The 20,855-nt window shown below is 43.6% G+C and overlaps 1 protein-coding gene across 1 annotated transcript in view; it reads left to right on the forward strand.

The window, feature by feature from the left end:
* Positions 1–12,531, forward strand: part of LOC137379957 (testis-expressed protein 264-like) — a 456,807-nt gene extending 444,276 nt beyond the window's left edge. Inside the window, exon 4 of the mRNA XM_068051380.1 lies at positions 11,966–12,531. Coding sequence (XP_067907481.1) covers positions 11,966–12,267 — 302 coding nt within the window. The 3' untranslated portion in view covers positions 12,268–12,531. The remainder of the gene's footprint in view (positions 1–11,965) is intronic.
* The last annotated feature ends 8,324 nt before the right edge of the window (positions 12,532–20,855 follow it).

The raw sequence follows: 20,855 nt of genomic DNA on the forward strand, positions 1-20,855 counted from the left end.
GGGCAGAAAGATGACAGCGATGTTGGAGATCACCATACGATCCAGAAGCAGGGAGGGATGTCCTTCGGACCAGGGACCAGTCTGTAGCTGAAGCAGATGAATCAGTAAAACCAGGTTTAGCATGTGACTCCCTGTGGCCCTCCATCACAGCAGCAGTGGGGCAAGGGCTGAAGCTGATCAAAGTTTCTTGAAAATATAAGAAAGAGTGCAGCAGATCAGAGACACAGCAGTTCAGTCCTGCAGTGCAATCCCTGTGTAGTCAAGTGCAGAAGCGTAGCCTTAATGTTCAGAGGAGTCCAGGAATTTGAACTGTGGAAAGCAGTGAGCAAAAATGCTCAGACGATTAGCAGTGGCACTTGAAACTAGCAGTTAACTTGAAATTAGGGCTAAAATGCACACAATATTTGAGCCAGGGGAGTTTAAACAGTGTAATAGGGGAGATTTGGGAACAAAGCCAAGTATGGCAGACGTTGGCCAAGTATAGAGGTTTGCAATGAGCAGCTCCCTAGGGAGCTGACTGCCCAGGAACCATCTTGAATAAAGATTGCACCCAGTGTAGGATAACCCATACTTCATTCACCCCCACATATATACCCAGTGTAATATAACCCAAACTTCATCCACCCCCTCATATATACCCAGTGTAATATAACCCATACTTCATCCACCCCCTCATATATACCCAGTGTAATATAACCCATACTTCATCAACCCCCACATATATACCCAGTGTAATATAACCCATACTTCATCCACCCCCTCATATATACCCAGTGTAATATAACCCATACTTCATCTACCCCCTCATATATACGCAGTGTAATATAACCCATACTTCATCCACCCCCTCATATATACCCAGTGTAATATAACCCATACTTCATCTACCCCCTCATATATACCCAGTGTAATATAACCCATACTTCATCCACCCCCTCATATATACCCAGTGTAATATAACCCATACTTCATCCACCCCCTCATATATACCCAGTGTAATATAACCCATACTTCATCCACCCCCTCATATATACCCAGTGTAATATAACCCATACTTCATCCACCACCACATATATACCCAGTGTAATATAACCCATACTTCATCTACCCCCTCATATATACCCAGTGTAATATAACCCATACTTCATCCACCACCACATATAAACTCAGTGTAATATAACCCATACTTCATCTACCCCCTCATATATACCCAGTGTAATATAACCCATACTTCATCCACCACCACATATATACTCAGTGTAATATAACCCATACTTCATCTACCCCCTCATATATACCCAGTGTAATATAACCCATACTTCATCCACCACCACATATATACCCAGTGTAATATAACCCATACTTCATCTACCCCCTCATATATACTCAGTGTAATATAACCCATACTTCATCCACCCCCACATATATACTCAGTGTAATATAACCCATACTTCATCTACCCCCTCATATATACCCAGTGTAATATAACCCATACTTCATCCACCACCACATATATACCCAGTGTAATATAACCCATACTTCATCCACCCCCTCATATATACCCAGTGTAATATAACCCATACTTCATCCACCCCCTCATATATACCCAGTGTAATATAACCCATACTTCATCCACCCCCACATATATACCCAGTGTAATATAACCCATACTTCATCCACCCCCTCATATATACCCAGTGTAATATAACCCATACTTCATCCACCACCACATATATACCCAGTGTAATATAACCCATACTTCATCCACCCCCTCATATATACCCAGTGTAATATAACCCATACTTCATCCACCCCCACATATATACCCAGTGTAATATAACCCATACTTCATCCACCCCCTCATATATACCCAGTGTAATATAACCCATACTTCATCCACCCCCACATATATACCCAGTGTAATATAACCCATACTTCATCCACCCCCTCATATATACCCAGTGTAATATAACCCATACTTCATCCACCACCACATATATACCCAGTGTAATATAACCCATACTTCATCCACCCCCACATATATACCCAGTGTAATATAACCCATACTTCATCTACCCCCTCATATATACCCAGTGTAATATAACCCATACTTCATCAACCCCCACATATATACCCAGTGTAATATAACCCATACTTCATCCACCCCCTCAGATATACCCAGTGTAATATAACCCATACTTCATCCACCCCCTCATATATACCCAGTGTAATATAACCCATACTTCATCCACCCCCTCATATATACCCAGTGTAATATAACCCATACTTCATCCACCCCTCATATATACCCAGTGTAATATAACCCATACTTCATCCACCACCTCATATATACCCAGTGTAATATAACCCATACTTTATCCACCCCTCATATATACCCAGTGTAATATAACCCCTACTTCACCACCCCCATCCATTACAGTATGGCAGGTCAGTTCAGCCAAGTGGAATGTACATACTGAGGTATGTGGGAAGTCTTGGATGCACCACGTGTCCTGGACTAACATCTGCAGGAAGTGTCACTGGCTGCAGAAACTTGAGTCTGAGTTTCGGAACTCGAGCAGCGGCTGGAGTCACTGTGTGCAAACATGAGGCGAAGGATTACATGGATAGCACATTTAGGGCGGTGGTCACATCGCGGGTTAGGATCATGCTGGCAAAGATGGAATGGGTGACTGCCAGGCAGTCTAAGAGAACCAGGCAGGCAGTGCAGGAGTTCCCTGAGTCTATCTTGCTTGCTAATCAGTTTTCCATTTTTGATACTGGTGTGGGGGATGGTTCCTCAGGGGAGTGCAGCCAGAGTAAACCTTTAGGGATGAGTGACCATAATATGATAGAATTTTACATTATGTTTGAATGTGAGATAGTTCAATCTGAAGCCAGGGTGTTGTAATGACCAGGTGAGAAAGGGGTCTAGGGTTCCCTCTCAGCCTTCACATGGTTTTACCGTAACAGGGTTTAATTTTTAAAACACCGTGTTTTAGCTCCCCCTTGGTGAATCCTTGTTCACCGTTTTCCAATTATAAGGCAACAAAACAAGCATAGTCAGGTTTTCTTAGGTTTAAAGAAGAAAGATTGAAATTTATTAAACTTAAACTCTAATTCGGTTGATGCCTACGGATACATGACGTGCCCACGCTAGCATACATACGCAATACACACATGCAGATAGAGACAGAAAAGGGCAAAAGAAAAAATTAAAGTGGAAAAGTTTGAGGCAATAAATGAAGAGTTTTTGTTATGGTTCTTCGAGCTCACTGTAGGGTCCTTGATTGTAGGTAGATCTTGCTTTTCGTTGGGGCCCAGTATTCTTCTTAAACCTTGTTTGCTGTAGAAGACCTTTCCCTCTTGGGGTTCATGTGTCTTCAGTGGATTCAGAGGTTGTGAGAAAGAGATCTTCTCAATCCAGGAGCAAACAGTCTTTCTCAGTTTAAACTGGCAACCTGGTTTTTCTGAATTGTACAAGCAGGCTAGTCAAGTGACCAGCTGGTCTGACCACGTCTGTTTGTGGATCCAGCTATCCCAGTAGTCATCCTGAAATTTGTGTTCCCTCACCTTCAATGTCTGGTGCTCAAAGTCCATTGTGGGTTAAATTGGATAAGGGAATCATAGGAAATATAGGAACATCACAGAAGAAGGTCATTCAGCCCATCGAGCCTGCTCCTCCATTCAATATGATCATGGTTGATCATCCACTTCAATGCCTTTTCCCCACACTATCCCCATATCCCTGTCATTGGTATTTAGAAATCTGTCAATTTCTACTTTAAAGTAACCTCTCTTGTTCCTACTGGTATGCAAATGTCCTCCATCCAAGTCTGGCAGCCCTTGTAACAGGCCTTCTCTTCTTCCCAGCAACAATTTAAAATTTAATATCCACATGGTGAAATTACAATGCCTCATACTTGGCTAGTGGGGCCCCAGCATGACGGCGTTAAATTTGAACAAAGGAAATTATGAAGGTATGAGGAGCAAATTGTCTGAGCTGGATTGGGAAAATACATTAAAAAGTATGACAGTACATAGGCAATGGCTCTCTTGGCATTTCTTCGCGGATGAAGATCTTGGGAAGGTTGTTCTCATCGGTTGCAGGCTCACTGGTGGCTAGTCAGGCCTATCGTGTCTGGCTGGTTCTCCCACAGTGGGTACAAGTGAAGGTGTAGTTCCTGCTGGAGGAACTGGATCTATCCTTCTCCTTTTCTCTTTCATGCTGGTTCCTCACTCAGTCTTAATGATGTCTTTAGCCCTCCTGCTGTAGCATTTTCAGGCATCACGATCTATGGCCTGCACTTCCCACTGGCGATGGTCGATGTGGCACACAGAGAGGGACTTCCTTTGGGAGTCCTTGAAACGTTTGCATGGGTCTCGTCTGTTCCTTTTACCAGTGGTCAGCTGTCCATACAACACGATCTTTGGAAGGTGACTGTCATCCATCTGGGCAACATGACCCGCCCAATGCAGTTGGCTTTGTGGGAGGATAGCCTCGATGCTCGTGATGTTGGCTGTTTCCAGGACTTCAATGTTTGAGATGTTGTCCTGCCAGCGGATCGTGAGGATGCTGCGGAGGCAGCGCTGATGGAAGCGCTGTAGAAGATGTAAGTGACGGCGGTATAGGACCCATGACACGGCGCCATACAGAAGGGTGGTGAGGACTATGGCTTTATACACTTTGAGTTTGGTCTGTGCTCTGAGGCAGAGTCTGCTAGATGTACTGTTTGCTTTTGAAAGCCTTGTCCACTTCCTTGTCTATGGTGGCATCAAACGAGATGACGCTCCCCAAATAGGTAAATTGCTTGACGGCATTCAGCTCAGTTCTCTTGATGACAGTTCTTGGTGGTCTATATTCTTCTTGGGGTGCAGACTGATGCAGGACTTCAGTTTTCTTTAAACTGATTTTTAGTCCGAAGAGTTGTGCCGCCTCGGAAAAACATGTTGTTCTACGTTGCAGGTTTGACTGACTGTGGGCCAGGAGAGCACAATCATTGGCAAAAAGAAGTTCATGGATGGGTTTTTTTGTGTCTTTGTGTGAGCCTGAAGACGCCTAAGGTTGAAAAGGCCTCCATCAGTCCGGAAGCATACGTAAACTTCCTGCTTAAGGTCTTCTGTTGCCTGCTGCAGCATCATGCTGAAAAAGATGGTGAATAAGGTCGGGGCCAGCACACATCCCTGCTACATGCCGTTGGATATTCAGAAGGGACTCGAGAGGGCGCTCTTTTGCTTGACTTGTCCGTACTGATTTTCATGAAACTCTTCACCATGGTCAGGAACCTGGGTGGGCATCCAAATTTTACAAGGATTTTCCAAAGTCCATCTCTGCTCACAGTGTCGAATGCCTTGGTGAGGTCTACGAAAGTGACGTATGGGCCTTTGTTTTGCTCACGACACATTTCTCGTAATTAAGTGCAAATACCATGTCCTGTGGTGCCTCTGTTTGCTCTGAAACCACACGGCTTTCTGGGAGGTTTTCTTCACTATGGTAGGCACAAGCCTGTTCAGAGGTATTCCAGCCAAGATCTTCCCAGCAATAGAAAGGAGGGTGATCCCACGGTAGTTAGAACAGTCTGATTTTTAGCTTACATAGTTTACAGCAACTATACATTCCTTCAAGGCACAAAAACCCCAAAAGTAAAGGCAGTCAATTGTGGATAACAAAGGAAGTTAAGGATTATACAAGATTCAAAGAAAAGACCTATAAAGTTGCCAGAAATAGTAAACCTGAGGATTGGGAGGATTTTAGAATACAGCAAAGGAGGACCAAGAAACTGATAAAGAAAGGGAGAATAAAATATGAGTGTAAACTAGCAAAAAACATAAAAACAGACTGTAAAAGCTTCTATAGGTATGTAAAAGGGAAACATTTGGCTAAGACAAATGTGGGTCCATTACAGGCAGAGTCAGGAGAATTTATAATAGGGAATAGAGAAATGGCAGAGAGGCTAAACGATTACTTTGTGTCTGTCTTTTCTGAGGAAGATACAAGGAATCTCCCAGAATTAGAGATCCAAGGGACTAGGGAGACTGAGGAAATGAAAGAAATTAGTATTAGTAAGAAGGTTGTATTGGAGAGATTAATGGGATTGAAGGTTGGTAAGTCCCCAGGACCTGATATTCTACATCCCAGAGTGTTGAAAGAGGTAGCTATGGAGATAGTGGATGCATTGGTGATCATCTTCCAAAATTCTATAAATTCTGTTAAGGTCCCTGCAGATTGGAAGATAGCAAATGTCACCCCACTATTTAAGAAGGAAGGGAGAGAGAAAACAGAGAATTACAGACCTGTTAGCCTTCCATAAGTAGTAGGGAAAATGCTACATTCTATTCTAAAGGATGTGGTAAATGGACACTTGGATAATAATGATCTGATTGGGCACAGTCAACATGGATTTATGAACGGGAAATCATGTTTTACCTGCAGAATGGATAAAGGGGAGTTGGTGGACATAGGATTGGTGGACATTGGATTTTCAGAAGACTTTTGAAGAAGTCCCCCACAGGAGGTTGGTTAGCAAAATGAAAGCACATGGGATAGGAGGTAATATACTGGCATAGATTAAGGATTGGTTAAAGGCAGAAAACAGAGTTGGAATAAATGCATCATTCTCGCTTTAGCAGGCTGTGACTAGTGGGTACCGCAAGGATCATTACTTGGGCCCCAGCTGTTCCCAATATACATCAATGATTTGGATGTGGGGACCAAACGTAATATTTCTAAGTTCGCGAATGATACAAAAGTGGTGGGAATGTGTGTTGTGAGGAAGATTCAAAGCGGCTTCAAGAGGTTTGGACAGACGTAGTGCGTGGGCAAGAATATGGCAGATGGAATATAATGTGGAAAATGTGAGGTTATCCATTTTGGTAGGAGGAATAGATGTGCAGAGTATTTCTTAAATGGTAAGAGATTAGAAAGTGTGGATGTACAAAGGGACCTGGGTGTTCTTGTCAGTAAATCATTAAAAGCTAACATGCAGGTGCAGCAAGCAATCAGGAAGGCTAACAGTATGTTAGCCTTTATCGCAAGAGGATTTGAGTACAGTAGTAATGAAGTCTTGCTTCATTTGTATAGAACCTTGATTAGACTGCACCTGGTACTGTGTGCAGTTTTGGGTCCCTTACCTTAGGAAGAATATTATTGCCATAGAGAGAATGCAACCAAGGTTCACCAGACATGTTCCTGTGAAGAGAGATTGAAGAAACTGGGCCTGTATTCTCGAGAATTTCGACAGTTAGAGCATCTGACTATTCGGCTCTGGGACACCTCACCAAACCGGGAAAGTAACCCACCAGGATTTACAACCCAGTTGTTTTTTTTATTCCGAAGAAACAGTTCTAATTTAAAACATCATTTTAGAACTGGTTAACGGTTGGTTTTTGAATGTATGTGTGTGTGTGCATGAGGGTTCGGAGGAATAAGAAGTGAAAAGTCTTTTTAGACATAGATTTATCTCAATATTGTTTAAGATTTAGTTTATTAATAAATAGTTAATGTGTTGTTGTTTAAACATAACTGGTTTGGTGTGTTTTGTTCTGGGGGTTAATAGTGTTTAATTTGGCTAATTTTCAGTAGGTGGGAAGCTTTAATAATATGCTGTGACCTGTGGATAATGGAACTGAATTGACAGTGCATTGCTCCCGCCTCGGTCGTAACAATACTTAAAGGGATAGACATGGTAGATGCAGATAAAATGTTTCCCCTGGTTGGGGAGTTTAGAACTAGGGGACACAATTTCAAAATAAGGGGGAAGCCACTTAGGACAGAGATTAGGAGAAATTTCTATACTCAGAGGGTTTGAATCTTTGGAATTCTCTACCACAGAGGGCTGTGGAAGCGCAATCATTGAGTATGTTTAAAGTAGAGATTGACAGCTATCTAAATACCAATGACATAAAGGGATATGGGGATTGTGTGGGAAAAAGGCATTGAAGTGGATGATCAGCCATGATCATATTGAATGGCGGAGCAGGCTCGATGGGCTGAATAGCCTACTTCTCCTATGTTCCCCTCATATATTCCTAGTGTAATACAACCCATAATTCACCATCCCCTCCTATATACCCAGTGTAATATAACCCAATACTTTACCATTCCCTCATATATGTACCCTTGTAGTCAGGCACCTCATTCGCTTGATTTCTGCAGAGTGTCAGGTCTCCCAGGTTTGTAGAACCTTCCTTGTTTTCACTGAGGCAGCTGTGAGAACGAAGGCAGCAAACAAAGGAAACATCCCTCTCGTCTGACCACTGGACCTTTCCTGAGATCATGGGAGAGTCTGTGCAGGGTAGTAGCACCACCAGCCCCCAGCCAGGTAAACAGTAGCCACTGCCACACCTGGAGGCACTGAGGTGCTTTATCAGTCTGGTTCCAGAAGAGGACAGTGAGGTAACCTTCTCCCATCTAGAGTGTTCTCACTTCCCAACACTGCCATTCCTGAAATGCCCAATATCAACAAAGCTAGGAAACCCACATAAAAGTAGAATCTGAGGGTAGGCGGTGGCGTAGTGTTATTATCATTGGACTAGTAACCCAGAGACTCAGGGTATTCCTCTTGGGACTTGGGTTCGAATCCCACCACTGCAGAAGGTGGAATTTGAATTTAATTAATAAATCTGGAATTAAAAGCTAGTCTAATGATGGCCATGAAACCATTGTCGATTGTTGTAAAAACCCATCTGGTTCACTAATGTCCTTTAGGGAAGGAAATCTGCTGTCCTTACCTGGTCTGGCCTACATGTGACTCCAGACCCACAGCAATGTGGTTAACTCTTACATGCCCTCTGAAATGGCCTAGCAAGCCACTCAGTTGTACCTAACCGCCACAAAGTCAATAAGAAGGAATGAAACCGGACGGACCACCCGGCATCGACCTAGGCACCGGAAACGACAACGGAAAACCCAGCCCTGTCGACCCTGCAAAGTCCTCCTTACTAACATCTGGGGGCTTGTGCCAAAGTTGGGAGAGCTGTCCCACAGGCTAGTCAAGCAACAGCCTGACATAGTCATACTCATGGAATCATACCTTACAGACAATGTCCCAGACACTGCCATCACCATCCACGAGTATGTCCTGTCCCACCGGCAGGACAGACCCAGCAGAGGTGGTGGCACAGTGGTATACAGTAGGGACGGAGTTGCCCTGGGAGTCCTCAACATCAACTCTGGACTCCATGAAGTCTCATGGCATCAGGTCAAACATGGGCAAGGTAACCTCCTACTGATTACCACCTACCGCCCTCCCTTAGCTGATGACTCAGTACTCCTCCATGTTGAACACCACTTGGAGGAAGCACTGAGGGTGGCAAGGACACAAAATGTACTCTGGGTGGGGGACTTCAATGTCCATCACCAAGAGTGGCTCGGTAGCACTACTACTGACCGAGCTGGCTGAGTCCTAAAGGACATAGCTGCTAGACTGGGTCTGCGGCAGGTGGTGGGGAACCAACATGAGGGAAGAACATACTTGACCTCGTCCTCACCAATCTGCCTGCCGCAGATGCATCTGTCCATGACAGTATTGGTAGGAGTGACCACCGTACAGTCCTTGTGGAGACGAAGTCCCGCCTTCACATTGAGGATACCGTCCATTGTGTTGTGTGGCACGATCACCGTGCTAAATGGGATAGATTTCGAACTGATCTAGCAATGCAAAACTGGGCATCCATGAGGCGCTGTGGGCCATCAGCAGCAGCAGAATTGTACTCAACCACAATCTGTAACCTCATGGTCCGGCATATCCCCCACTCTACCATTACCATCAAGCCAGGAGACCAACCCTGGTTCAATGAAGAGTGCAGGATGGCATGCCAGGAGCAGCACCAGGCATACCTCAAAATGAGGTGTCAACCTGGTGAAGCTACAACACAGGACTACTTGCGTGCCAAACTGCGTAAGCAGCATGTGATAGACAGAGCTAAGCGATCCCATAACCAACGGATCAGATCTAAGCTCTGCAGTCCTGCCACATCCAGCCGTGAATGGTGGTGGACAATTAAACAACTAACTGGAGGAGGTGGCTCCACAAATATCCCCATCCTCAATGATGGGGGAGCCCAGCACATCAGTACGAAAGATAAGGCTGAAGCATTTGCAACAATCTTCAGCCAGAAGTGCCGAGTCGATGATCCATCTTGGTCTCCTCCTGAAGTCCCCAACATCACAGATGCCAGACTTCAGCCAATCCGATTCACTCCGCGTGATATCAAGAAACGACTGAAGGCACTGGATACTGCAAAAGCTATGGGCCCTGACAATATGCCGGCAATAGTACTGAAGATCTGCGCTCCAGAACCTGCCGCGCCCCTAGCCAAGCTGTTCCAGTAAAGCTACAACACTGGCCTCCGCTGGCTGGAGTCATACCTCGCACAAAGGAAGATGGTTGTGGTTGTTGGAGGTCAATCATCTGAGCTCCAGGACATCACTGTAGGAGTTCCTCAGGGTAGTGTCCTCGGCCCAACCATCTTCAGCTGCTTCATCAATGACCTTCCTTCAATCATAAGGTCGAAAGTGGGGATGTTCGCTGATGATTGCACAATGTTCAGCACCATTCGTGACTCCTCAGATACTGATGCAGTCCGTGTAGAAATGCAGCAAGACCTGAACAATATCCAGGCTTGGGCTGATAAGTGGCAAGTAACATTCACGCCACACAAGTGCCAGGCAATGACCATCTCCAACAAGAGAGAATCTAACCATCTCCCCTTGGCATTCAACGGCATTACCATCACTGAATCCCCCACTATCAACATCCTAGGGGCTACCATTGACCAGAAACTGAACTGGAGTAGCCATATAAATACCGTGGCTACAAGAACGAGTCAGAGGCTAGGAATCCTGAGGCAAGTAACTCACCTCCTGACTCCCCAAAGCCTGTCCACCATCTACAAGGCACAAGTCAGGAGTGTGATGGAATACTCTCCACTTGCCTGGATGGGTGCAGCTCCAACAACACTCAAGAAGCTCAACACCATCCAGGACAAAGCAGCCCACTTGATTGGCACCCCATCTACAAACATTCACTCCCTCCACCACCGACGCACAGTGGCAGCAGTGTGTACCATCTACAAGATGCACTGCAGCAATGCACCAAGGCTCCTTAGACAGCACCTTCCAAACCCACAACTTCTACCAACTAGAAGGACAAGGGCAGCAAATACATGGGAGCACCACCATCTGCAAGTTCCCCTCCAAGTCACACACCATCCTGACTTGGAACTATATCGCCGTTCCTTCACTGTCGCTGGGTCAAAATCCTGGAACTCCCTTCCTAACAGTACTGTGGGTGTACCTACCCCACATGGACTGCAGCGGTTCAAGAAGGCAGCTCACCACCACCTTCTCAAGGGCAATTAGGGATGGGCAATAAATGCTGGCCTGGCCAGCGACGCCCACATCCCATGAATGAATAAAAAGAAAAATCTGCATTGCCCTGACCTTTGCGAGGTCGTCGGGGCTCTTATATTTATGGTTGCAGTTTGCTTCAAGACAGCTGCATGTGTCTGTCCTCAACAAGTTTTAACTGTGAACGCACCTTCAATAGTTCCTGCTCCCTTCAACCAGGGGCCATTTGCTCTGTTGGCAGCAAATCCCGGCAGGGCAACTCAACTGCCAATTCTAGCGAATCCCAGGACCATTACTTTCAGCTTACATCCATCTGAAATATGGGCATCTCTTCCGTCGTGTTTACAATCTTCCCCCCGCACACCACCATTATCTCCCATTCGCCAATATCCTCCTCATCTTGTAAAACATCCCAAGATAATTATCTGCATGAAGGGTGAAGTGAAATGCAAATTGTTGTGGTTGAGCAGAGACTACAATCTGGTCAGTTCTAAGAAGCTGAAAGGATTTCATTATCTTGTATTTTTTATTTGGGAAAAATCCCTGTAAAATGTGCATTGGTGATGTCAATGTATGTATATCAATCATGCCTGACCTTTTCTCTTTTGACCTTAGGCGCAGATTCATTCAGTGACAACAGCTCAATGACTTATGAGGCTTACACAGAGAGCAGGGAAACATCACTGGCAAAGTCAGTCACCCCCAGCCTTACCGCCAAGGAACCTGAAGACAGCGATAAGAGCGACAAAAGCGAGTCAATGGCGAGCGGATCGTCCTTTGAGGAACTTGACCTCGAAGCGCACGATAATGAGGAACGGCCCGGGGTCGCTCAGCAGGTCACCGAGGCTAAGAAGGAGCTGGATCAACTGACAGAAACAGAGAAATCTTTGGATATCAGGAGAATAGAGGAAGAATAAAAATAGAAGGAATTTATGTAATGATCCATTTGGGACCACGCAAATAATTTGGCTTGGCACATTACTGTGTCCATTAGATATGGAAGGCTTGCTGCAACTCTAGAGAAATGTAGTAGTTAACCAATCAAATAGCTTGAAATTATAGCTTATCTCAGTTGAAGATGGGAGCTTGTATCAGTGTGTCTACAATACTGTATTCACAAACTTGAGCAACATTATTCATTTTTTAAATAAATTCAAATATTTGGCTTTAACAATTAAAAATTAGTTTTATATTTCCTTATCTTCTCTTGCACTTCAGCAACAGTTTCATTTCATTTTTACCAAGTCTTTTGGGAATTTGGAATTTCCTGGTATTTTTCATTCATCCATAAAAAGTGCTGTCACATTCTGCTGACCAGTGCCAGCTGTTTGAATGCCATCAGACTGGAGGTTTGGGAGGGTACTTTTTCTCTTTTTTTGAATGTCATGGGTTTGAGCCATACTAATCAACAATATAAATGGTTTGTCTACCTCTGGGAGTTAACCCTCTGTAAAGCTGAATCAAACTTTTCGCGCAATATTATGTTCTTATACTGTAACATGAGCCGAAGCAAAGTTCCCTGCAGGCCAAATGTTACAAACATATGAACAATTACAGACAAGAAAAGATCCTCTCGTTCATCCAGCTTTCACATCCAGATGTGCATCACAATATATACACTTCCCAGCCTACCTGAAACCACATGATCCCAGGAGCGAGGTCAAAGCCCAAATTAAAAACCCAGGCTAATTTGGGGATGAAATCTGGGAAATTTCTCTCTGACCACCACCACTATCCCCCTCCCCCCACCCTTCTGGCCAATTGAAATGAGGCCAGGAGATCACCCTGACCCAGATAATTCCTCACAGTACCTACATTTTGTGCAAGGTGATCGTCACCCCAGCTAGGGTCCAACTTGCTTAAAAGAAGGATATTAAAGGAAGACAAAGTGGTGGAGAGGCAGAATGGTTATGGAGGGAAATTTACGAGGATGGGGCCTAAATAGTTTCAGGCACAGCACCAATGGTGAGGATAAGGAAGGGGGTCAAACAAGAGGCCTGTGAGGTGAATGGAGAGTCGGGGTGGGATTTAGGGCTGGCGGAGCTCAGATTGTGAGGGTAAGATCATGAAGGGATTTAAGTGTAAGAATGAGAATTTTAAATTGGATGCATTGGTAGACTGGAAGCCAACGTCTGCACTATATAAATACAAGTTAGTCAGTTCCTTCCTTGTCCCTCACCAGAGAGGTTTTCACTGACCAGTCAACATTTCATTCCATACAAGTCTTTACTGTGTTATTTGTGTGTTTTCCTATTTACTTTTATTCTTATATTTGCTGTCTTGATATCCACATTTATTTATATTAATTGATAGTGCCACCTTTGACTTCTCTTCCCAGATTGTCTCGCTTTAAATTATATCCCTCTCCATGGCACATCTTTTTAATATGATCAGCAAACCTGGCCATAATGCTTGCTAGGTCTTATTTTTCTTTCTATATTTTAGTTACCATTTTCCTTTCTTGAGGCCCTTCTCTCTCAGGTAGATGCAAAAGATCTTGAGGAGCCTTTCATACCCAGGAGAGAGCAAATTGGTAAGCTCTGTTAACGTAGTTCTACAACCAGCTGCTACATAAAGGTACCAGGAGCTTCCACTTACATCGTGTCTTGTCTTCAGGATCTCCAAAAGCACTTCACAGCCAACCAATTGCTTTTGAAGTGTAGTCACTGCATAATGTAGACAAATGTGGCAGCCAATTTGCACACAGCATGGTCCCGGAAACAGCATTGAGGTAAATGACCAGTTAATCTATTTTTGGTAATGTTGATTGAGGGAGAAATATTGGCCAGAACACTAGGGAGAATTCGCTGCTCTTGTTTCAATAATGCCTTGGGATCTTTTGCATCTGTCTGAGAGGGCAGGGCCTCAGTTATAATCTCATCCAGAAGATATCACCTTTAACAGTGTAGCACCCATTCCGTATTGCACTGAACTGTCAGCCCAGATTATCTGGTCAGATTTCTGGAACAGGCCTTGAACCAATGATACACTGTGAAGGAAAAACAGGTGGAGAAGTAATTAGGCTCAGCTCAAACCGCTCCTTAACTCGCCTGCTGTGTTCATGACATTAGCATGTGGCTAATCACAGAGAGGAAGCTGTGCGCTACTACTCCATAGTGCAAGGTACCTTATCTCACTCCCTAATACTGTACCTTCACTTATCCAGTTATATATCTGAATATGATATTTCCCAAGTCTCCAAGACACCATAGGAACATTAAATAGAAGTAAAAGAAAGCAGTTTTATTTAAGAGCTGCATTAAAACACAATGATGTACAAGACTGGAGATAGGTGAGGGCTTTAGACACATTTTATAAAGATGTCTATTTTAAATCATGAAGCATGCACTATGATTTCCTGATTTGTGCCCCTGGTTGGGTGAAGCTCGAGTTTGGAAGCTCACACATTCAGAACATTTACTCATAGAGATCTGTAATATATTTAAAGTCTTGGCTTAGTGTGCATTTCCTGTAGGTATCACACTACTTACTGGAACACTTTTCCCTTCGCACTTTCCTCATCACTCTGTTAACAGCCCTATTATATAACTGTGTGTCCACTGATTCACTGCAGGCGACAACAAAGACCGCATGCTAATGTATAATTATAAAAAAGCACACAAGAAACCTAGTGCTGAAAGGACAGCTCCACAGCACATTTTAATTTTAATTGTCAATTAAGGTCTGCAATTTCTAGTATTAAAGCTGAACAATGCCTCATTAGAAGTCCCAGTGGTCTAACAACACAATTTATAAATCCATACTTCAATCTATTTTACTGTAAAAGATTTTAAAATATGCTGTACCACATATGCCAAGTCAACTGCTAACATTTTATTGTCTGAACTATAAAGGAATTCCCTACCTTATTGAAGTCTCATTTCGATAGTGGTAGCTAATAATTGGAGAGATAAAATGGATATTATTGTGAAAGAATGGAAGATAATACAGCACTGGTAAGGTTATGGGCAAATACATTGAAGAATACTACAATACACAGGGGCGAGATTTTAACTCACTCAAAACCTACCTACTTGCACAGAATTAAAATTGGGTCATTGTATTGTATTCAGAATGACTCCACTGAAGGAGTCATGCACCTACCCTCTGACACATTGTTCTCCAGTTTAGTGATTGCTACCTTAAGGATGAGAGGAGATCCTCAAGGTTGATTAGTCATCTCATCTCGAGAGGGAAATTTCCACAAACACTGAACTTATATTAAAACAGCACACAAGACTCACAGTGACATTACAGTCAGTGAAGCAACTTGAACTTTTTAAGTTACAAAAAGCCCCAACTATATGTCACTCAGCACTATCCCCACTATGTGGAGTCACAGCCCACAGAAGGGTGGCAAATGATAGCGGAACTTGAATTCAAAACCAAGACTAAAATATTAGCAAACAAGTTGCCTTTCTTTCCCTCCCAGCAACCAAAACATATCACACAGACAGCTGGATAAGAGGGAATTATTTGTCCACGTGGTCACTTCGGAAAGATAAGCAAGACGAATGTGAAAAAATCAGAGAAAAAGAAACTCCCTACACTAATGGGGCTTAAAGAGAATTCCCCACTCGTGCCCTGCCTACCGCCCCCTGCCTGCCACGGCTTGCACAACATCTCAGCCAACACATGAGGTGGAAATAAACACTTAAAGGGGAAAAAATTGCAGGGCAATGGGGAAAGGGCAGGACAGTGAGACTAACCTGGAAGTAAAAGTGACCATGAAACTGTCAGATTGCAATACAAACCCAACAGGGTTTACCAATGTTCTTTAAGGATGAGACCCGCTGCCCTTACCCAGGCTGTCCTATTTGTTGTATATTTGTTTGGTATGCTGCCACCTTACTTAGTCTAGCTGATGGAGATACTTCAATCTGGGTCAGTTAGAACATTGATATTTATTATATTAGAACCATATACATCTTCGTACTAGTCTGTGTAACTCCACCAAAGCCACACTGTATATAGCTTCAAGTCTCTCATATATGATCTCTTACATTATCGTGGTAGGAGGTATTCTTTACACACTCTCAAGATTAACCCTTTCATATCCTTATACTACATCTCCCCACAAATCTTTATCTAAATATATATTTATATGCATTCACTTTTTATTTACATCCTACCCCATTTCCCCCCAAGTCTCTGACTTCATAGATTCAATCTGTCAGGAGGCTTCACAACTCTCCCTTGTCATCAGATGTGGAAGATTGGTCATCTTTCTCTGAACTCTTGCCTCTTGACTTGGATGGTCTTCATTGAGGTTTGTACTATACTGAGTTTTCTAAATTTCCGGTTCAACATCTGATTTGTCTAAATGTATGACCGATTGACTTCTTTAAAGGAATAAGATTCCTTCTATTTCTTCGTATATTACCTTCTGAAGTTCTTAGTAAATAAGATCACCGTTGATTCTCCTCTCCTCTGTTTTGGTCTCGTACCCATACCTTTTGCCCTACTGGCAACTTCGGTAGGTTCCTGGTACGGTGTTTCCTGTAATAATCATGGGTTTGTTTCTTCTGGTAAGACTTTTCTCCGTCTTCAACTCTCTGATAATCCTGGATTTGTATCCCTGGTAGTAATTTCTTAGGTAAAATTGGAAGTTGCATCCTAAGTTTTCTTCCCATTAACATCTCGGATAGTGCTAATCCGCATAACAACAGAGTAATTCTGTAGTTCAGAAGTGCTAATTGGAATTCTTGATTTCTCTTTAACAGTGCTTTAATAGTTTTGACTTCTTGCTCAGCTTCTCCATTAGATTGTGGATATTTAGGGGAACTTGTTATATGCACAAATCCACTGATTTCTGCAAGTTTTTGAAGTAATCATTTGCAAATTGCAGTCCATTATTGGACACTCTCTGATCAGGTATACCATGTGTTGCGGAGATTTTTGTAACACTCGAATGACTGATTCAGTTGTTGTTGTGTACGTACATTTAATCTCGATCCATCTTGAAAAGTAATCTATTACAATCAGATAAGATTTTCTATCAAAGATGAACTGAGCCATTGTGAAATGTTCCCACAGTCTGGTTGGGAATTGGGTCGAGTTAAGAGGTTCTCTCTGATCTTGTTTGTGAATTGCACACACGTGACAATTTGAGATCATTTCTTCAATATCCTTTGATACTCTTGGCCACCACACAGATGCTTGAGCCCGTGCTCTGCATTTAGTCATGCCAATATGACCCTGGTGTATTTTCTCCAGGGTCTCTACTCGGAGTGACTCTGGAATCGCCAATCTCTCGTCATATACCAGCACATCATCCACTATGTAAAGTGTCTTCTGTGTTTGAAGAAGATTTTCATCCTCTTACCACTAGGGCTCCTCTGTTGGGGCCAACCTTGCTTGCAATATTGTCGGACATGGTGGCGCCTGATGAATTTGTTGGACCGAAATAGAAAGTATAAATTCACTAATGGCTCTGGTCTTTTGTGGGTTTGCCATTATGCCGTTACTGCTGAGAATGTGTCCTAAAAATCAAATGGATGTTTTTGAAAACTCACATTTCTCATTGGCCTTCATCCTGCAGATGATTCAAAACCACTCTAACCCTTAGGTTATGTTCTCCAATGGACTCTCCATGAACTAAAATGTCGTCCATATGGCATAGTACACCTTCAAGGCCCTGTTGAATATTCAGCATAGTTCTCTGGAATATTTCCAGTACGATGTGATAACGAATGGTAGACAGTTAAAGCAAAATCTTCCAAAGGGAGTACTGAAGGCTGTCAATAATCTTGACTTATTATCTAAAGGAACTTGCCAAACGCCACTATTCGCATCAAGTTTCATGAACACGGAACCTTTGGATAACTTCGCCAAGCTTTTGGCTACTGAGGACATCAGATGAACTACTCTTGCCACAGCTTTATTAAGTTGAGTTAAGTCTACACAAATGTGAAGATTACCGTTAGGTTTAGGAACTGGAACCATTCCTAAACACCACCCTGTAGGTTCAGTAACAGGAGAAATGATTCCCATCTTGGTCATATCTTCTAATTATGTTGGATTTGCTTTATTAGTGGGTATAGAATCTTCCGAGGCATGAAAAGACATACTGGTTTAGCATCTTTCCGCAATGTAATACTATATTTGGTCTTCAGTCTGCCTAGACCGGTGAACAATTTTGGGAATTCCTCTTGGAAGTGACTCCCAGATTCTTGTTGCTTAACTTAATGAAAGTCAATACAAGCTCTTCTACTTAAAAGAGAGAATTCCTGATTCTTTAGAACATACGGAGTTTCTAATATTTGCTTTCCCTTGTTGCCTGTAGCTTCCCCTTTACTTCAAGTTCAACCCCTCCTGGGACATGTAACTGGGTTTCTGTTGGTTGCAGAAAATGTGTTGATAACCACGGCTGTTTGTCTGATAAGATCATTACACTCACTTCGATGTTGTGTTTAAAATTAGTGATGTGTCCATTGACCTGCAGACCAAAATGCCTGATTAGGATCTCTCTAAGAAAATGCATTGGTTGCTCTTCTGAAGAAAGTTGTTTTAACTTCGTTGACCACTCTATTCTTGAATTACTTTTCTTACGCATCTGTAGGAGTAGATATTTTTATCTGGCACATTTTACTGAAATGCCCTATTTCTCACAGTGGAAGCATTTTGCTTTGTTTGCAGGACATTGTTCGCATCTGTGGGTACTTATGGTGCCACATCGCTGGCAGGGTTTAATGACATCTTTCGCTTCCTCCCACCTCCCCTGCCCAGGGTAACTTTTCTTCTGGTGCCTTTTTCACAGCCCTCTGGTTAAGGAACTATACGGCTGCTGGAGGTTTCATGAGCCAAGGTCTTTCTTCACTTCTCAGGATTGATCTGTTGTTCTTCCGGACCTCTGCTTGTCTCACCAGCTGAATAGCTTTGTCCAGGGTGAGGTCTTCTTTTCTTCTTCTTTCTTCTTCTTCTTCTTCGGCCTCCTTGTCTCGGGAGACAATGGGTAAGCGCCTGGAGGTGGTCAGTGGTTTGTGGAGCAGTGCCTGGAGTGGCTATAAAGGCCAATACTAGAGTGACCAACTTTTCCACAGGTGCTGCAGATAAAATTGGTTGTCGGGGCTGTTACACAGTTGGCTCTCCCCTTGCGCTTCTGTCTTTTTTCCTGCCAACTGCTAAGTCTCTTCGACTCGCCACACTTTAGCCCCGCCTTTATGGCTGCCCGCCAGCTCTAGCGATCACTGGCAACTGACTCCCACGACTTGTGATCAATGTCACAGGACTTCATGTCGCGTTTGCAGACGTCTTTAAAGCGGAGACATGGACGGCCGGTGGGTCTGATACCAGTAGCAAGCTCGCTGTACAATGTGTCCTTGGGGATCCTGCCATCTTCCATGTGGCTCACATGGCAAAGCCATCTCAAGCGCTGCTGGCTCAGTAGTGTGTATAAGCTGGGGATGTTGGCCGCCTCGAGGACTTCTGTGTTGGAGATGCGGTCCTGCCACCTGATGCCAAGGATTCTCCGGAGGCAGCGAAGATGGAATGAATTGAGACGTTGCTCTTGGCTGACATATGTTGACCAGGCCTCGCTGCCATAGAGCAAGGTACTGAGGACACAGGCTTGATACACTCGGACTTTTGTGTTCCGTGTCAGTGCGCCATTTTCCCACACTCTCTTGGCCAGTCTGGACATAGCAGTGGAAGCCTTTCCCATGCGCTTGTTGATTTCTGCATCTAGAGACAGGTTACTGGTGATAGTTGAGCCTAGGTAGATGAACTCTTGAACCACTTCCAGAGCGTGGTCGCCGATATTGATGGATGGAGCATTTCTGACGTCCTGTCCCATGATGTTCGTTTTCTTGAGGCTGATGGTTAGGCCAAATTCGTTGCAGGAAGCCACAAACCTGTCGATGAGACTCTGCAGACACTCTTCAGTGTGAGATGTTAATGCAGCATTGTCAGCAAAGAGGAGTTCCCTGATGAGGACTTTCCGTACTTTGGTCTTCGCTCTTAGGTGGGCAAGGTTGAATAACCTGCCACCTGATCATTCATACCTTGTCTTGCAATAACATCATCTTCTATAGCCCCAATTGAATATAATAAAGTGATAACTTGTTCTGTTTCAGACTGGCCATCCAATTTTTACGCTATCTGAGGAATCGGTTTTGCTAGAGTGACCAATTTTCTGTTTCATTTGGTCCTTCCATATCTCCAGATCTCTCTGGAATTGGGAATCTAAGCTCCGTGGTTTCAGTTAGTTTTTCTTTCACTTTCGTGTTCTTCCTCCAGTATTGGAAGTTTCCTGCACTTTTCTTAGCTCCGTGTTGATTCCTGTTATGGCCGTTTCAGCCTTCAAAAATCTCGCCGCTAGACTAAGGATTACTTCCCTCCTTATATTAAATTCTGCTTTTTATAGCATTACTGTGATCTCTTTTAACTCTCTTCACATAGAGAATCAAATATTTGCGGCCTCGTCAGTTTTCTTTCCTATGGATGCCACGTGTAATGGCACCGACCTTGGATCAGCCCTCACTGCGGACTTTCCCAGTGCTGCCTG

This window comes from Heterodontus francisci, chromosome 19 (assembly GCF_036365525.1).
Source record: "Heterodontus francisci isolate sHetFra1 chromosome 19, sHetFra1.hap1, whole genome shotgun sequence".
Classification (NCBI taxonomy): domain Eukaryota; kingdom Metazoa; phylum Chordata; class Chondrichthyes; order Heterodontiformes; family Heterodontidae; genus Heterodontus; species Heterodontus francisci.